Source organism: Mobula hypostoma, chromosome 29 (genome assembly GCF_963921235.1).
Source record: "Mobula hypostoma chromosome 29, sMobHyp1.1, whole genome shotgun sequence".
NCBI classification, from domain to species: Eukaryota; Metazoa; Chordata; class Chondrichthyes; order Myliobatiformes; family Myliobatidae; genus Mobula; species Mobula hypostoma.
Genome location: NC_086125.1, coordinates 3780141 through 3799217, shown reverse-complemented (window position 1 = coordinate 3799217; position 19077 = coordinate 3780141). Strand labels below are relative to the sequence as shown.

At 46.9% G+C, this 19077-nt stretch overlaps 1 protein-coding gene and 1 long non-coding RNA gene across 2 annotated transcripts in view; one reads left to right on the top strand and one right to left on the bottom strand.

Moving 5' to 3' along the window:
* LOC134339450 (uncharacterized) overlaps nucleotides 1–16498 on the top strand; it is a 33657-nt gene extending 17159 nt beyond the window's left edge. The window contains exon 3 of the long non-coding RNA XR_010016400.1: nucleotides 15794–16498. This is a non-coding gene — a long non-coding RNA (uncharacterized LOC134339450). The remainder of the gene's footprint in view (nucleotides 1–15793) is intronic.
* On the bottom strand, nucleotides 812–18140 carry LOC134339449 (N-acetylmuramoyl-L-alanine amidase-like). The gene is made up of 5 exons (XM_063035970.1): nucleotides 18030–18140; nucleotides 16513–17367; nucleotides 11658–11868; nucleotides 4373–4667; nucleotides 812–934 (listed from the first exon to the last, which is right to left on the bottom strand). The coding sequence occupies exons 1-5, from the start codon at nucleotides 18103–18105 to the stop codon at nucleotides 899–901; spliced, it is 1473 nt and encodes a 490-aa protein (XP_062892040.1). The 5' UTR covers nucleotides 18106–18140; the 3' UTR covers nucleotides 812–898.
* Nucleotides 18141–19077: the final 937 nt, after the last annotated feature.

Sequence of the window (19077 nt, the reverse complement as noted above, 5' to 3'; positions counted from 1 at the left end):
CTGAAGTTTGGGTGTGAGGGGAGACCATGACTTGACCCACTTCCAGACATCCCACCTCTCCCGGAACTTCTGGGAGTCTCCCGCATATTAATAGTGGCTTCCTGATGCCCGCAAATTGTATACAGTGTCCCGGAAATTGATTTTTTTTGAGAGCGAGCATGAGAGAACACGCGAGGAAGAGCGAGAGAGCGAGCGCAAGAGCAAGAAAGCAAGCGTGAGTGAGAGTGACCGCGAGAGGGAGCGACCAGGAACAAGAGAGAGCGAGAGAGTTCCAAAAAAAGTCAGAGTAGCAGAGTGTTCCAAAAAAAGAAAATATAAAATGTATGTCACCCCAGACTACCCTAAAGTGTACCCCTGCTTAATAGGGCTCAAAATAATGACAGTGTTTCTCGCTGCACTGTTTGCAACAGTGACTTTTCTATTGCCCATGGTGGGTTAAGACTGTAAAAGACATGTTGAGGTGAGTTTAACAGGTGCCATTCGTTCATTAGCATAGCTAACGTTATTTAAACTAGCTGGCTAGCTGCTAAGGAGCTACTCTATTGCAAACATCCCACCTCTCCCAGAAGTCTCCTGCAAATTGATGATGCTACCTCCCTGAAATGAGTTTTTGCAGGGTGGGATGTCTGCACTTCAGGGCACCAGACCAGGAGAATTATCTGTGTCAGCCTTGGTGTCATTCCCTCCCTGTACAGTCAGAAGCCTGCCAGAGATTCAAAGCCCCACCTGAACCTCAGTGAAAGCAGTAAGCATTGGAGTTTGAAGCTTCAATATGGCAAACAGGCCCCAAAGAAATCACTGAGCCAAGTCATAGTGGAGAGTTGAGGATGTTTATTGATGGATGTGGAGCCCATGGTCTCCATCTGTGATCTTCACTCAATGCATTAAATTTCAATGGTTACATCTTGTCAGTTGGTGTGGTGGCTTCAACCTCCTAATGTGGAACATGGAGATAACAGGGTCAGAATTAAAGCTATTTATACCTCCACCACCCACCCCCCCACCTTCCCCTGTCCTCCCCCACCCCCACATTCTGTGTGCCAGCCTACTAGCATTTCTACCAACAACACACCGGGTTTCTTCCTGGTTAACGATGCGGCACAGCCGGTAGAGCCAATGACTCATGGCGCCTCACCTCTGGCGCTGTGCGTGTGGAGTTTGCATGCTCTCCTGTGACAGCATGGGTTTCGTCCAATTTCTCTGGTTTCCTCCCATGTCTCAATGATATTAGAATGATTTATTGGCTCTGGTGTAGATGGGTAGTGGGAGAATCGGACTGGAGGTGATGGGTGAGTGAGAGTAGGTTACTGGTAAATAAATGGGGTACTCAGAGAGATGTAGGACCTATCATAGGACTGATGCGTTAAATGATCTCCTTAAAAGTTCTCTTAAACAGGTTCTTCAGCTGAGTCCACACTGATAATCAAACACAAGAGATGATGGAAATCCAGAGAGTAACACACACAAAATCCTGGAGGTACTTAGCAGGTCAGGCAGCATCCATGGAGAGGAATAAAGAGTTGACATTCCAGGTCAAGATCATCAAACACCCATTTTCAGAAATCTTTCTGCATCTTAAGAAAATAAAATAGAATAAGCGAGGAAAATAGTCAGGCAGCCAAATTGACACCATCTTGCACAAATTCCATGAGGCCCTTGCGGACAGCCTGAAGCCAGAGTCAGGGATCCAGGCTGGTAAAGGATTGACCACTGGTATCAATCACAGCCTGACACAGGGTGAGCACGCACATACAGTGTCATTGGGAAAACAAATGGGATGCTGGCTTTGAACGAGGATAGAGTATGGAAAATGTGACAGCTTGTTTCAAATGTCCAAAACTATGGTAAGATTATCCAAAACCTGAAGATTGCATGAACATTGATTTTTCTAACCTCAGGTAATCACTCATCTTTGCTCTCCCCCACCCCTCTTTGCATTCTCCATTCTGGCTACCCTCCTACCCTTTCTCTTCTCCTCCACCCTCAGGAAGTGCCCATTATTTCCCTCTGGTTTCCCACCGCCTTCCCTTTATTCCGTGGCCCACTGTCCTCTCCTATTAGATTCCTTCTTCTTCAGTCCTTTACCTCATACACCATCACAATCCATCTTCTCACATATTCCCTCCTCCCCCACTCAATCATCTTCCCCCCACCTGCTCACCTGCCAGTTCGTACTCCTTCCCTTCCCCTCCACCTTATTCCGGCTTCCGCTCCCTTGCCTTTGCAGTCCTGGCGAAGGGTGAGGTAGCTGCTGTCTGACCTCCTGAGTCCTCCAACAGTTTGTGTGTGTTGCTTAAGATTTCGAGCATCCGCAGACTCTCTTGTGTCTCTACTGCGCCCAGCTAATGTCTTTCTTTAAGAAGGGGTATACTTGGCTTGGAGGAAGTGCAGCAAAGATGATTGCTGGGATAAAGTAACCTTTTACTAAGGAAAGGGGTGTGCAGACTGGGCCTATACTAATAAGATTCAGGACACTCAGAGAAGATCTGACTGAAAGACAAGATGCTGAGGATGGTTACCAGAGTGGACGCTGAGACGATGTTTCTCCTGGAAGGAGGAATCTAGGCCTCTAGAACAGCACAAGGAAACAGGAGCAAGAATAGGCCATTCAGCCCATTACCCCTGCCCCACCATTCCATAGGATCATGGGATCTATGTTGTTCCTCAACACCCTCAATTTCCTGATCTTTCAAAAACATATTTATCTCTACCTTAAAGAGTACCTGGTATTCTTCTCTTCTACCTTGTACTCCTTCCCCTCCCCCATATTCTTATTCTGCCACCTTCCCCTTTCCTTTCCAGTCCAGATGAAGGGTTGCAGCCTGAAACATTGGCTCTTTAAACCTCTCCACAGGGGCTGCATGACCTGCTGCGTCTCTCCAGCATTTTGCGTGCGTTGCTCTGGATTTTCAGCATCTGCAGAATCTCTTGTGTTTATGACCTACGGTCTCATTCACCTTCATTAAATAATTCTATTGTGAGATGCATTTTTGGGCTACGGGCAAGTCAAGGGTATGGGCAGTGGGCAGGTGAGTGCTGGGGCCAAGATCAGATCCAATACGAATGGTGGAGCATGCTGGAAGGAGCTGTGTTGTTCACGCCTGCTCCTGCTCCTTCTTACAATGCTCGTAGATGTACGTTCTACAAAGTTGTAGAGGTCACCATGAAACCAGCATAGCAAGTATTACTACACTGTGAAACGATGCCATTAGCAGTCTGACTCATTGTGGTACAAGAACAGAAACTGGGGCAGTGGTGAGGCCAAAATTGTGCAAGTTGGTAGGTTAATTAACCACTGCAAATTTCCTCTAGCCTGTCGACGAATCTGGCGAAGTTAATGGGAAAGTAGAGAAGAATAAAGTGGGATTAGTGTAGAACCAGGTCAGTGAGTCCCCGGGTCTGAGGTCTGTGCGGACAGGAGGCACGAGGGCTGGTGAACACCCCAGGTCAGCGAGTCCCTGGGTCTGAGGTCTGTGCGGACAAGGGGAACGAGGGCTGGTGAACCCTAGGTCAATGAGTCCTTGTGTCTGAGGTCTGGTGGGCAGGAGGCACGAGAGCTGGTGAACCTCAGGTCAGCAAGTCTCAGCGTTGGAGGTTCTTGTGATTCCAGCCAGTAATCTGAGGTAAATTCTCTTCTGTGCCACCCAAAAAATCCTGCTTCTCTACCTGGATTGGTGGGTGGAGGAGGTTGGAGAAGTGTGTGGAATTAAAAGTGCTGACAGGAAGGTTGTACATGTAAACACAAAATAATCTGCAGATGCTGTGATCAAAGCAACACTTTCAGTACGCTGGATGAACTCAGCAGGTCGGGCAGCATCAGTCAGAAACAATGAGTCGACATTTCGGGCCTGAACCCTTCGTCAGGACTGAAGAATGAAAGATGGGGAAGGATTTGAAGAATGCTTGTAGCTTCCGTTGAAAGACCAGTAATTTGAAAGACAAAGGGGTGGGGGAGAGGAAGCATTGACGTCATAGCCCTGAAAACAATGGGTAGTAGAAGAAGGAGGCGGAATCCTTCCCCATCTTCCATTCTTCAGTCCTGACGAAGGGTTCAGGCCCGAAACGGTGACTCATTGTTTCTGACTGATGCTGCCCGACCTGCTGAGTTCATCCAGCGCACTGAAAGGTTGTACATGTGGAAACTTTGGGTATTCTGGGTTTCAGTGTAAAGCAGAACATCAGGAAACACCAAATCAATCCTTACGTGTTCGATAGGGTGTTACATGAGAGAACGTGTAAATGGGTCAGTGACATAAATCCAAATGTTAAACCAACACACAAATAAAATGGTCCAGATTGGTACTCAATATCACAGTCATTGTCCAACCATTACCATTAAAAAGCCTGGCATTCCCCATGGAAACACTCTTACCTTGAAGGCTTCCCAGCTCCTTATTTCATTGTAGAGAGCTTCCCCAGGACAAGTGGTCTCTCTGTATTGTCGGTGTCCCTGGATCACGTAATCACCCACTAACTTCTTGCCTGCAACAGCGCACTTCGTGAAACTTTCTTTCACCAGCTGCAACGAGGCTTGGTCCGGGAGTGTAGAGGTGTAATTACCAATGAAGCTCACCCCATAACCCTTGAAGTTCTGGCCTTTGGTGTGGGCTCCTACCCAGTGCCAGCCCCGGCCCTCGTACAGGTATCCATCAGAGCCGGCCACAAAGCTGCACAGGACATAGCAGGAATTAGCACAGGGGTCTCACACCGTGGTAACTACAGTCCGTAAACCTAACAGGTTTGCCCTAATCTGTAGCATGTCCCGCCAGCCCTGTGCTCACATCATCTCCTGATAACACGATAGCTTAGCTATAATTATCCAGTCCTTATCATTAAATCTCTCTATGGTCACTTCACATCAACCCCTACATCTGTTCTTCTCTTCTCTCTCCTTTGTGCCTTCCCCAGGCTCTTCTCCACCCAAGTCTCAACTCCTCCTAACAAGCTTCAACCTTCCCCAGTCTCACTCCTAATTCTGCATAGAGTAGATAGTGTCATAGAAAGAATAGTAACACAAGTAGACAGTGGCATTGAGAGGGTAGATAGTGGCATTGAGAGGGTGGATAGTGGCATTGAGAGGGTAGTGGCATTGAGAGGGTAGATAGTGGCATTGAGAGGGTGGATAGTGGCATTGAGAGGGTAGTGGCATTGAGAGGGTAGATAGTGGCATTGAGAGGGTGGATAGTGGCATTGAGAGGGTAGTGGTATTGAGAGGGTGGATAGTGGCATTGATAGAGTGGATAGCATCTTTTTACTGGGGGGATTGTTGAGTACTAGAGGTCATGGTGAGAGGGGGAACATTTACGAGAGATATGTAAGGGAACTTCTTTTTTCACATAAACTGTGGTAGGTGCCAAGCAGGAGCCTGCAGCCCCATAATCACAAGTTCCACATTTCTCTCACTCTGTCCCTTGTTCTTGCCTGGATTTAATTGCTCCACCGGCAATGACCAAGTCTCCATGTCCGAAAACTCTGGAACATCCTCCTAAAACTCTCTGTTCATTGTGCATTTCAGAAAACCTCCATCTGTGTCAGTTACCATCTCCAATATCTCTGTCTTTGATTATATTCCTGGGAAGTGTCTTAGAATGTTTTGCTGTTAAACACACCACCTTATTCATATGATCACACGGAAGGAGGCCATTCAGCCCATTGAATCCATTCCAGACCACAGGGATCAAACCTTATTTCTCCTCTCTATCCTTACACATATTGTTTTCCCATTAACCTGTACTGGGGCAGTTTACAGTGCTCAATTAACCTTTCAACCTGCACATACTTGGGATATGGAAGGAAGCTGGAAATCCACACAATCATGGGGAGAACTTGTAAACTCCACACAGAAGGTACTGGAAGTCAGGATTGAACCTGGGTCTCTGGCAACACAAGATACTGGCTCTACTAACGATGCCACTCTACCATATCCAATAGCCCGAGATAATATAACAGGAAAGAACAGATTCTCTTAGCCAAGAAGTCAGTACCCAGGCAGTATAAAGGAAATGGTCAAAGGATTAGAAAGCTAAATGTTAAATGTGTTTGAAGCACTCTTTACAAATAAACTGAAATTGATCAGCCATGGTTGCAGGTTTTTTTTGATTGGACCATGGATCTACTGTACTTCCCAAACAATCCTTCTAGATGAAGCATCAATTCACTCACTCTACTTTGTCTCCGGTCCCTCGCACCCCTGTCCACCCGAACCCGAAGGCCTCCTCTACAGAGAGAACCCTGATGCAGACTGGGTATTCACGTTGTGGAACAAACAGTCCTGCGAGATGGCAGTGCATCCAGATGCAGCAGCTCCAACTAATGGTGTCAATTATTCACCCTTAACACCTTTCCTATGATCACAAGACACTGCTGGATACTAAGAACACCAGGTACTGTGAGTCTCCCTTGCTCGTGACTCGTTGGATAGCAGATGAGCTCCAGGTCAGGCTGCGTCGTCACTTACGGCAACCACCCGAGGAAAGGAGGCACAAGGAAACAGAAGTGAGGGAAATGTGCTGGTATTCATGCAAGTCGAAAGGCAAAACCCTGCATCCAGCTCTCCTGTTGATTCTGCTTACAAACATTTGATCACTAGATTAGCCGTGTCTGAGACTGGATCAGTGAGATGAAGCACAGCTGCGTGCTCATCCTGACGGAAACATGGCTCCAGGATACCAGCCCTGAAGCAGCCATCATCTCAAGGGTCTCTTCTCTTTTTGAGCCGACAGGATTCCTGCAGTCTCTGAGGTAGAGGTGAGAGTATCTGCGCTAATCAACACTGGTGTGTGAACGCTTCAGTAGTGACGACCCACTGTTCAACTCTGGTAGTGTTCTTAACAGTGAACTGTGGGCTCTGCAGTTTACCACGGGGGCTCAGTGCCATTGCAATGTGCCAGTATATATCCCCCCCTCCCCGTACAGTCACTGGGGAAGTGCTGTGTGAGCTCCAAACCACACACCCCAACAGCTTCTTTATTGTTGCTGGTGACTTCAACCTAAAAACCGTCCTGCCTAAATTCTATCAGCCTGTTGACCTTTCTGTCAGAGGTGAGAACACATTAGATTTGGTTTATACCAAAATCTTTGGCACAGACAAAGCTGCTCCCCGTCCCCACCTCAGAGTCCCTGACTGTTACAGTAATTCCTGCATACCAGACCACTAATTCAACACGTTGAACCAGTTCAAAGGGAGATCGAGACCAAGCCAGAAGGAGAAAACTCAGCATTACAGCATTCGCAGCTTTTGAAAACACAGACCGGTTCGTGTTCAGGGAGGTAGCCACCTGTGAGCATCACACTAACGTCGATGAATATACGAGGTGAGTGATTGGCTACATGGAGCTGCACCGAGGACATCACCGTTATTAAATACGTCTACGTGAGGACAAATCAGAGCCCACAGCTGACCGCAGAGGTCCGGGCATGACTGAAAGGTTGGAGTGCTGCTTTCAAACTGGGGGATAAGACAGCTCTCAGTTCAGCAAGAACCATGCTTTCCTGTGCCATCAGAAAGGTGAAATGGGATTATTCACAGGGGATATACGGCCATTTCCGTGACATCAGCGATATGACGCACAGGTGGCAGGGCATTCAGACCCTGAAGGACTACAAGTCCGCCCTGTGTGTCAACGATAGTGCCATTTTGAAGCATGGAATGACGTGCAGACGAGGAAGACTCCCTGGGGGGGGAAGGCACTCTGTCTGGCTGCAGCTGATGTGAGGAAGACCCTAGGAGGGTCAATTCATTCCAGATACAGGGCCTGATGGCACACCTGCTTGGGAGCTGAGGGACCGTGCAGCCCAGCTAACTAGGGTTCCAACTGACATCTTCAACATCCCTCTGGCACAGTCCACTGTCCTCCCAGGCTTCAAGGAAGCCACCATTATCCCAGCGCCCAACAGGGCAACAGTAACCTTTCTCCGTCACTACTGTCCAGCAGCACTGACCTCAACTATAATGAAGTGCTTTGAGCAGCTGGCTGTGGATCACAAAACATCGCATCTTCCCACCACATTGGATCCTTTCCAATTCACTTATTGCTCAAACCGGACACTGATGATGCCACAGCCTCTGGACTCCACTCAGTCTTGTCCCACCTGGAAAATGGTGTCTCATATGCCAGGATGCCATTTGTCGACTTGAGCTCAGTATTTAGTATGATCATCCCTCAGAAGACAGCGTGCAACAGAGGTTATAGAAAGGACAGGCAGGAGATGAGACATAATCACAGCCAGTGGGATGAGTTACAGGGCAATAGAGGTGTGGTGCAGTTAAAACAGAAAGCAGCAAATGCTGGACTGAAAGTGTTGTATTTGAATGCGCACAGCATAAGAAGTAAAATGGACGATCTTGAAATTCAGCTACAGAATCTTGAAGTTGCCAAGTATGACGTTGTGGCCATCTCTGATACTTGGCTGAAGGATGGCTGCCATTGGGAGCTGAATGTCCAAGGATATACAGTGTATCGGAAAGATAGGTTAGTAGGCAGAAGGGGTGGTGTGGCCCTGTGTATAAGAAATAATATTAAATCATTAGAAAAGGATGACACAGGATCGGATGGTGTAGAGTCTCTATAGGTTGAGTTAAGAAATGGCAAGGGTAAAAGGACCCTAATGGCAGTTGTATACAGGCCTCCAAACAGCAGCCGAGATGTGGATTACAATTTACAGCAGGAGAAAGAAAAGGCATGTCAGAAGGGCAATGTCATGGTATTCGTTGGGGATTTTAACATGAAAATAGATTGGGAAAACCAGGCCAGTACTGGACCTCAAGAGAGAGAATTTGTAGAATGTCTAAGGGATAGCTTTTTAGAACAGCTTGTTGTTGAGTCCTCTAGGGGATCGACTGTGCTGGATTGGGTGGTGTGCAATGATCTGGAGGAGATAAGAGAGCTTAAGGTTAAGGAACCCTTAGGGATCAATGATCACAATATGATCGAGTTCACATTGAAATTTGAGAATGAGAAACTTAATGACAGTGGAATAAAGGAAATTACAGGGGTATGAGAGGGGAACTGGCCAAGGTTGACTGGAAAGGGACACTAGCAGGAAGGACAGTAGAGCAGCAATGGTTGGAGTTTTTGCAAAAAATGAGGGAAGTGCAAGACAGATATATTCCAAATAAGAAGAAATTTTCGAATGGAAGAAGGACACTACCATGGCTGACAAGCGAAGTCAGAGCCAAAGTAAAAGTAAAAGAGAGGGCACACAAGGAAGCCAAAGCTAGTGGAAGATAGAGGATTGGGAAATTTTAAAAAACTTGCGGAAGGAAACGAAGAAGGTCATTAGGAAAGAAAAGATAAATTATGAAAGGAAGCTGGTGACTAATATCAAAGAAGATACTAAAAGTTTTTTTAAGTATATAAAGGGTACAAGAGAGTTGAGGATAGATATAGGACCAGTAGAAAGTGACTCTGGAGATATTGTAATGAGGGATACAGAGATGGCAGAGGAACTGAATGCGTATTTTGCATCAGTCTTCACAGTGAAAGACATCTGCAGTATACTGGACATTCAGAGTGTCAAGGAAGTGAAGTATGTGCAGTGAAAATTATGACTGAGAAGGTGCTCAGGAAGCTTAATAGTCTGAGGGTGGATAAATCTCCTGGACCTGATGGAATGCACCCTCGGATTCTGAAGGAAGTAGCTGGAGAGATTGCGGAGGCATTAACAATGATCTTTCAAGAATCGATAGATTCTGACATTGTACCGGATGATTGGAAAATTGCAAATGTTACTCCGCTATTTCCGCTATTTAAGAAGGGTGGGAGGCAGCAGAAAGGAAACTATAGACCTGTTAGCCTGACATCAGTGGTTGGGAAGTTGTTGGAATTGATTGTTAGGGATGAGATTATGCAGTACCTGGAGGCACATGACAAGATAGGCCAAAGCCAGCATAGTTTCCTGAAAGGAAAATCCTGCCTGACTAACCTACTGAAACTTTCTGAGGAAATTACAAGCAGGATAGACAAAGGAGATGCAGTATATGGGGTGTACTTGGATTTTCAGAAGGCCTTTGACAAGGTGCTGCACATGAGGGTGCTTAGCAAGATAAGAGCTCATGGAATTACAGGGAAGTTACTAGCATGGGTGGAGCATTGGCTGATCAGCAGAAAACAGAGAGTGGGAATAAAGGGATCCTATTCTGGCTGGCTGACGGATACCAGTGGAGTTCCACAGGGGTCGGTGTTGGGACTGCTGCTTTTTACAGTGTGTGTCAATGATTTGTACAATGGGATTAATGGATTTGTTGCTAAAGTTGCTGATGATACAAAGATAGGTGGAGGAGCAGGTAGTGTTGAGGAAACAGAGAGCCTGCAGAGAGACTTGGATAATTTAGGGGAATGGGCAAAGAAGTGGCAAATGAAATACAATGTTGGAAAGTGTATGGTCATGCACTTTGGTGGAAGAAATAAACGGGTAGACTATTACTTAGATGGGGAGAGAATTCAAAATGCAGAGATGCAAAGGGACTTGGGAGTCCTTGTGCAGGATACCCTAAAGGTTAGCCTCCAGGTTGTGTCATTGGTGAAGAAGGCGAATGCAATGTTGGCAGTCATTTCTAGAGGTATAGAATATAAGAGCAGGGATGTGATGTTGAGGCTCTACAAGGTACTCGTGAGACCACACTTGGGAGTATTGTGTGCAGTTTTGTGCTCCTTATTTTATACTGACATTGGAGAGGGTTCAGAGAAGATTCATAAGAATGACTCCAGTAATGAAAGGGTTACCACGAGGAATGCCTGGCAGCTCTTGGGCTGTATTCCCTGGAGTTCAGAGAATGGGGGGGGATCTCACAGAAACATTCTGAATGTTAAAAGGCCTGAACAGATTAGATATGGCAAAGTTATTCCCCATGCTAGGAGAGTCTAAGACAAGAGGGCACAACTTCAGGATTGAAGGACATCCATTTAGAACAGAGATGTGGAGAAACAACTTTAGCCAGAGGGTGATAAATCTGTGGAATTTTTTCCATGAGCGGCTGTGGAGGCCAAGTCTTGGGTGTATTTAAGGGAGAGATAGATAGGTTCTTGATTAGCCAGGGCATCAAAGGAGAAGGCAGGGGAGTGGGGATGACTGGAAGAATTGGATCAGCCCATGACTGAATGGCAGAGCAGACTCAATGGGCCAAATGGCCTTTTCTGCTCCTATATCTTATGGACTCATGGCCTGTTGCAGTGCTGTATCTCTAAATAAATAAATTAATTAAATAACTCACCGGCACTCAGCCTACGGAATGGTCCTGAGCGTCCTGCTTCTGGCACTTTAATTCCCAATCCCACTTTCATTCAGACCTGTCTGTAAGCAGTTCGCTCAATGTCAAGTACAGCTTCTTATCTGCTGCCTTCGTGCTTTACAGCTTTCTGGAATGAACACTGAATTCTCCAGCTTCAGCTAAACAGCTCTCCCATTGTTTCCCATGACTACACTTACAATTACTGATCACTTTATTAGTTAAACGTGCTTGAACTTGACTGGTTTCTCGCTCCAGAGATGGCACTTGACCAGCTGAATCCTTCTTGTATTTTCTATTGTCCTGGCTATTATTCTCAACAGGCACAAGTGCAATGGGTCAAATATGTATATTTTTCTTCATTTCCCCACCCCAGATGCAAACAGCGGTGGGGAGGGGGGGGGCGTGGTGGCACGGTTTGTCTCCTTACCTGTACCCAATGTCGTCCCACTGCCGGTCATCCTGGTGGAAACGCTGCATGCTCCTCATGTCTGCCGCACAGTCCCGGAAGGTCATGCAAGGCTGGCTGGGCCCGAAGGTGTGGTGAATGAAGACGAAGCGCAGGGGCAGCTCCAGCATCTTGGGCTCGCCCCTGTAGGGCTTGGCAGCCCACATGCATCGGGGTATAATGGCTGGGCACTCTGGAAGAAACAAATTCGCACGGAAGCTCCCTAGAATCTTAGAGTCGCGCAGCACAGAAACAAGTCCTTCAGCCCACCAGGTGCACGTCAACCACAGCTCCTCCCGACATAGCTCAGTTTCCCATAACCCTTCCACGTACCTATCCAAATGTCCCACTTGAACCCACCTCAACCACTTCCTCTGACAGCAAATTCCAGGCACTCACTAGCTCGTACCATCTCCCCTATTTGGCCCGTACTCCTCAATGTTCATTAGAGATAGACAATTGAATGTTGGATTAGCCTGTAAAGCCCACATAACTTAAAGAAATAAAAGTAAAACAAAATTAGTCATATATGCTGGAGTCTGAAACAAGAAAAACCAGCCTGCGAGAGGAAACCGTTGCATCAGGCAGCACAGAGCCTGAGAACAATAGAACATCGATACAGGCCCTTCGGCCCAAAAAATCCCTGCTGAACATGGCATCCACCCAGCTAGTTCCAATTTCCTGTGTTCAGCCCATTTCCCTCCAAGTCCCACCCCTCCATGCAATCTAAGTGCTCCTTAATTGCGCCCATCTCAAACGCTTCCTCTGATCCACCACCGTCTGCGTGAATATGTTTTCCCTTAGGTCCTTTTGAAAATGTTCCCCTATCACCTGAATCTATGGCCCCCAGTTTTAGACTTCCCAACTCTGGGGAGCAAAACCATCCATCGAATGTATGTCTCTCATAAATTCAAACACCAGTCTTAAGGTTGCATTCCATGGAGGGAAATGGACATTTACCATTTGGGATCGACACCCTTCACTTGAACTGAGAGACAGAGGGGAGAAAGCCGGTATAAGGAGGTGAGGGGAGGTAGTGAGGGCAAGAGCTAGTAGGTGATAGGTGGATCCGGGTGAGGTGGAGTGATATGCAGGTGGAGGAAGAATGGAAGTAGTGATAGAGGCTGGGAGGTGATAGGCAGATGGAAGGAGAGTGGAAATGATGACATAGTCTAGGAGGTGATAGGTGGATTCGGGTGAGGAGGAGTGACAGGGTAGAGGCAGGGAGAATGGAAGTAGTGATAGAGGCTGGGAGGTGATAGGCAGATGGAAGGAAGAATGGAAGTAGTGATAGAGGCTGGGAGGTGATAGGTGGATTCGGGTGAGGTGGAGTGATATGCAGGTGGAGGAAGAATGGAAGTAGTGATAGAGGCTGGGAGGTGATAGGTGGATTCGGGTGAGGAGGAGTGACAGGGTAGAGGCAGGGAGAATGGAAGTAGTGATAGAGGCTGGGAGGTGATAGGTGGATTCGGGTGAGGAGGAGTGACAGGATAGAGGCAGGGAGAATGGAAGTAGTGATAGAGGCTGGGAGGTGATAGGTGGATTCGGGTGAGGAGGAGTGACAGGGTAGAGGCAGGGAGAATGGAGGTAGTGATAGAGGCTGGGAGGTGATAGGTGGATTCGGGTGAGGAGGAGTGACAGGGTAGAGGCAGGGAGAATGGAGGTAGTGATAGAGGCTGGGAGGTGATAGGTGGATTCGGGTGAGGAGGAGTGACAGGGTAGAGGCAGGGAGAATGGAAGTAGTGATAGAGGCTGGGAGGTGATAGGTGGATTCGGGTGAGGAGGAGTGACAGGGTAGAGGCAGGGAGAATGGAAGTAGTGATAGAGGCTGGGAGGTGATAGGTGGATTCGGGTGAGGAGGAGTGACAGGGTAGAGGCAGGGAGAATGGAAGTAGTGATAGAGGCTGGGAGGTGATAGGTGGATTCGGGTGAGGAGGAGTGACAGGGTAGAGGCAGGGAGAATGGAAGTAGTGATAGAGGCTGGGAGGTGATAGGTGGATTCGGGTGAGGAGGAGTGACAGGGTAGAGGCAGGGAGAATGGAGGTAGTGATAGAGGCTGGGAGGTGATAGGTGGATTCGGGTGAGGAGGAGTGACAGGGTAGAGGCAGGGAGAATGGAAGTAGTGATAGAGGCTGGGAGGTGATAGGTGGATTCGGGTGAGGAGGAGTGACAGGGTAGAGGCAGGGAGAATGGAAGTAGTGATAGAGGCTGGGAGGTGATAGGTGGATCCGGGTGAGGAGGAGTGACAGGTTAGAGGCAGGGAGAATGGAAGTAGTGATAGAGGCTGGGAGGTGATAGGTGGATTCGGGTGAGGAGGAGTGACAGGGTAGAGGCAGGGAGAATGGAAGTAGTGATAGAGGCTGGGAGGTGATAGGTGGATTCGGGTGAGGAGGAGTGACAGGGTAGAGGCAGGGAGAATGGAGGTAGTGATAGAGGCTGGGAGGTGATAGGTGGATTCGGGTGAGGAGGAGTGACAGGGTAGAGGCAGGGAGAATGGAGGTAGTGATAGAGGCTGGGAGGTGATAGGTGGATTCGGGTGAGGAGGAGTGACAGGGTAGAGGCAGGGAGAATGGAAGTAGTGATAGAGGCTGGGAGGTGATAGGTGGATTCGGGTGAGGAGGAGTGACAGGGTAGAGGCAGGGAGAATGGAAGTAGTGATAGAGGCTGGGAGGTGATAGGTGGATTCGGGTGAGGAGGAGTGACAGGGTAGAGGCAGGGAGAATGGAGGTACAGTGGTGCTAGAAGGTTTGTGAACCCCGTACAATTTTCTCTATTTCTAAATAAATATGACCTAAAATGTGATCAAATCTGCACCTAAGTCCTAAAACTAGATAAACAGAGCCCAATTAAATAAATAACACAAAAAACATTATACTTGTTCATTTATTTATTGAGAAAAATGATCCAATATTACATGTATTTGTTGGAAAAAAGTATGTGAACCTTTGCTTTCATTAACTGGTGTGATCCCCTTGTACAACAATAACTTCAACCAAACGTATTCGGTAACTGTTAAACAGTCCTGCACATCGGCCTGGAGGAATTTTAGGCCATTCCTCCTGACAAAACCGCTTGAACTGTGGGATGTTGGGTGGCTTCCTTGAATGAGCTACCTGCTTCTAGTCCTTCCACAACATTCCTGTAGGAATCAGGTCAGGATCTTAAAACCACGAACCCAAAACACAAATTTCCTTCTTTTTAAACCAATCTGTTGTTGATTTACTCTTGTCTTTTGGATCATTGTCTTGTTGCATTATCCAAATCCTATTAAGCTTCAGGTGACAGACTGCTACCCTGACATTCTCCTGTAAAATGCCTTGAAACAATTTTGAATTCATTGTTTCCTCAGTGATTGCAAGCTGTCCAAACCCTGAGGGAGCAAAGTAGCCCCAAACCATGATGCTTCTTCCACCATGCTTCGCAGTTGGGATGAGGTTTATGGTGTTGGTGTGCAGTGACCTTTTACCTTCAAACATAGCAATGTACATTTCTGCCAAAAAGTTCAACTTCTGTCTCATCTGTCCGCAGAACATTGTCCCAGAAGCATTGTAGAACACCCAGGTGATTGCACTGAACTGCTGCTGCTAAGTTAACAAATTTCATGACATGCTGGTGATGATAAACCTGATTCTGATTTGCAAACTTGAGACATGCAGCAATGTTTGTTTTTTGGAGAACAGTGGTTTCCATCGTGGTGTCCTTCCATGAACACCATTCTTGTTCAGTGTTTTTCTTATAGTGGACACATGAACAGAGCCTTCAGGAAGTTCTAGAAGATTTCTCCAGGTCCTTTGCTGTTACTGTTGGGTTCTTTCTCACCTCTTTCAGCATTGCACATTGTGCTCTTGGTGTGATCTTTGAAGAATGCCCACTCCCAGGGAGAGCAGCAACAATACTGAGTTTCCTCCATTTGTAGGCAATTTCTCTTACTGTGGACTGATGAATACTGAGGTCATCAGAAATGCCTTTGTAGCCTTTTCCAGCTTCATGCATGTCTACAACACATCTTCTAAGGTCCTCTAAAAGTTGTTTTGATTGAGACATGGTGCACATAAACAGATCTTTCTTGAGAAGAGCAGTCTCTGTCAGTAATCTGACTTTGTGTTTCTTTTTTATAGGGCAGAGCACCTCTACAACCCACACTCAAATCTCATCTCATTGATTGGAGCACCTGATTCCAAGTAGCTTTTGTAGAAGGCTTTACCTCAGAGGTTCACATACTTTTCCCAAGAAATACATGTAATATTGGATCATTTTTTTAAATAAATAAATGAACAAGTATGATTTTTGTGTTATTTATTTAATTGGGTTCTCTTTATCTAGTTTTAGGACTTAGGTGAAGATCTGATCACGTTTTAGATCATATTTAAGCAGAAACAGAGGATATTTATAGGATTCACAAACTTTCTAGCACCACTGTAGTGACGGAGCCGAGGAGGTGGTAGGTGGAGTTGAAAGGGTTGCAGATGATGGAATTGGAGAGGAGAAGAAGGTGAATCATGGAACAAAATAAGTGAGGTGGGGAGGGAAGATGGGAATAGTGGGACAAGGGGAACGAGTGGGTGGAGTATGTGGGCGATGGGCAGTTGGAGTGAGTGGAGGAGGGGAAAGAAACAGAGTGATATGGGGAGTGGGATGGGTGTAGGAAGATCTGGGTAGATCACAAGGAGAGAGGAAAGAGACAGAGAGGAGTAGGTTACCTGAAACTGAGCAGCTGAATGTTCCTGCCATTGGTTTGTAGACTACCCAGGCAGAATAAAAAATGTGTGTTCAGCTGTCATATTACTGTGTATCAGCACGGTCTGCTCACTGACGGTCATAGCCATCAGTCCCTTACCGAGATAGCTGTGATAAAACTGCTGCAGTCCTTGCTCAGATATCTCTCTGAAGGTGTTGAGGTCGAGGTGCTGGAGGACTGAATTGTTCCGTATGTGGTCCAAGATGGAGACTGCACTTAAGACTTGACTGGTGAAATTACCAGGGTCAAAGGTGGCCTCAAAATTTTTCCGCCGTCTACTTGCCTTTTGGCGCAGGAGGCTGGGAACTTGGCCATAGTAATCCCTCAGCAAGACACTGAGTTTGGGCAGTGGGGTCTGCAGCACAGGGAGCAGGTTTCCCAGGATGAAGCCATCCATGCCGCCATTGATCAGAGCATTGGTAGCGGGGGTCCAGGGGCCAGACCTGGTGAAAACCCGAGGACAGTCCACATCGTCCCAACATCCATCTGGTCCGAGCAACTCTTCGTTCTCGTTCATATGGTGGAACAAGAATGCCAGTCCCAGGTCCTTGGCCAGTGTCAGGGCACAGAGGCTGTCAACCGGAGCAGAGAAGGGCCCAGCCACACCTGACCATGACTGGTTCACCCCTCTCTTCAGCCCGGCTTCAATTCCGGCGACAAGATTCCCCACAGCGACCGTCGTCCCATCTGGAGTGAGGACCACCCCTGTCTCGGTCAGAGGGCCGGCACCATGATTCAGCACCTCCTCGAGGAAGGAGAGGCTGGTGTGATTCAAGGGCTGTGGCAAGACGACGGGGTCTGAGGTCCCCCCAAGGAGAAAGCGTCGGAAATCCTGGTCAGATGTTTGAAGGTCGCGTAGAAATTCTGTAACTTTGAGAATGTTCATCGTGGGGTCCTGCCCTTCCAGCTCCTCAATGATGCTTAAAACGTTATTTAGGTGGGAGGCTGGTGTCACTGGGAAGAGAACAAAGATTTTCAGTAGGAGGTGAAACACCCAAAGCCCAGAAATGCTATCATGCACTATTTGAAAAGTTGTCTGAGGAATGCATGCGGAGAACTCAGGTAGTATATAGTGACATATATGTACGTTGATAATAAATTTATTTTGAACTTTGAAAGGCACCACACAGTGATGTGCAGAACCAATCACAGGAAGATCTCATAGGGTGACGTGGATGGCTAACCACAGGAAGACCCCTAACAATGATGTACTAGATCATTTGGAGGAAGCCCAATGCAATGATGTGGATGACCAATTATACAAGGGTTCTTATGGTAACGGGGATCACTTTCAGGCAGGTGGGATTAATTTGGACATTTATAAAATTATCAAGTCTTTCACCAGCCTTTGCCATTCCAGAGAGATAACTCAAGTGTGTCCGACCTCTACCAATAGCCAAAATCCTCCAATCCAGAGAGAGGTGATGGGCAGGTAAGGAGATAAAGTGAGAGGGGAAAACAGGAATGGGGAATGGTAAAGGGGGACAGACAATTACCAGAAGTTCGAGAAATGTCATCATGCCATCAAGTTGGAGGCTACCCAGACATAATATAGCTGTGTCTCATTAAACCTTGGCTTAAGAAAATGAGCTGCCATTCATGGGCAGAGAACTCACCATAGCAGGGCAGGGGCTGTGGGTACAGAGCCCAGAGGAAGAGAAAACTCCATGGACTTCTAACGCTGTCCGCCATCCTCGAAGTTAACAAAACAAGCAGAAACCTTTGCCCCCTTAATCATTTGGTTCGAGAGTTTGTGTAAATTTGGGTTGAACTTTACTTTCTATTGTAAACAAGTTATTACTTTATTAGCTTTCAATGCTATGCCCACTGGTGGCAGATCTAACGGAAATGCATGACTCTGACAGCACCAATCTGTTTGACAAACCTTAGCGGGTCGAGCAGCATCTGTGAAAAGTGTGAAAAGATAACAAACTGTGCAAATAAAGATATCAATAATAACAATAAGGAAATAAATAAGCAATAAATATCCAGAATATGAGATGAAGAGTCCTTGTAAGTGAGTCCATAGGCTGTGGGAACATTTCAGAGATGGAGCAAGTGAAGTTGGGTGAAGTTATCCCCTTTGGTTCAAGACTCTGATGGTTGGGAGGTAACAACTGTTCCAGAACATGGTGGTGCGAGTCCTGAGGCTCTTGTACCTTCTTCCTGACAGCAGCAGTGAGAAGAGAGCGTGTCCTGGGTGGTGGGGTCTCTGATGATGGATGCGGCTTTCCTGCACCAATGCTCTGCATAGACATGCCCAATGCTGGGGAGGGCTTTACCCATGATGGACTGGGCTGTTTCCATTGCTTTTTGTGGGATTTTCCATTCAAGGGCATTGGTGTTTCCATACCAGGATGTGATGCAGCCTGTCAATATACTCTCCACTACACATCTATAGAAGTTTGTTAAAGATTTCGATGTTATGCCAAACCTTCGTAAACTCCTAGGAGACACTGCTGTACTTTCTTTGTAATTGTGCCTGCCTGCTGGGCCCAAGGACGGGTCCTCTGAAACAGTAAAACTGAGGAATTATGAAGAGAAGTTGGAGAATGACCATAAGGTACAGGAGCAGAATTAAAGATCAAGTCCATCGAGCTGATTATTTTTAACTCCATTCTCCTGTCTTCTCGCCATAACCTTTAACACCCTTACCAATCAAGA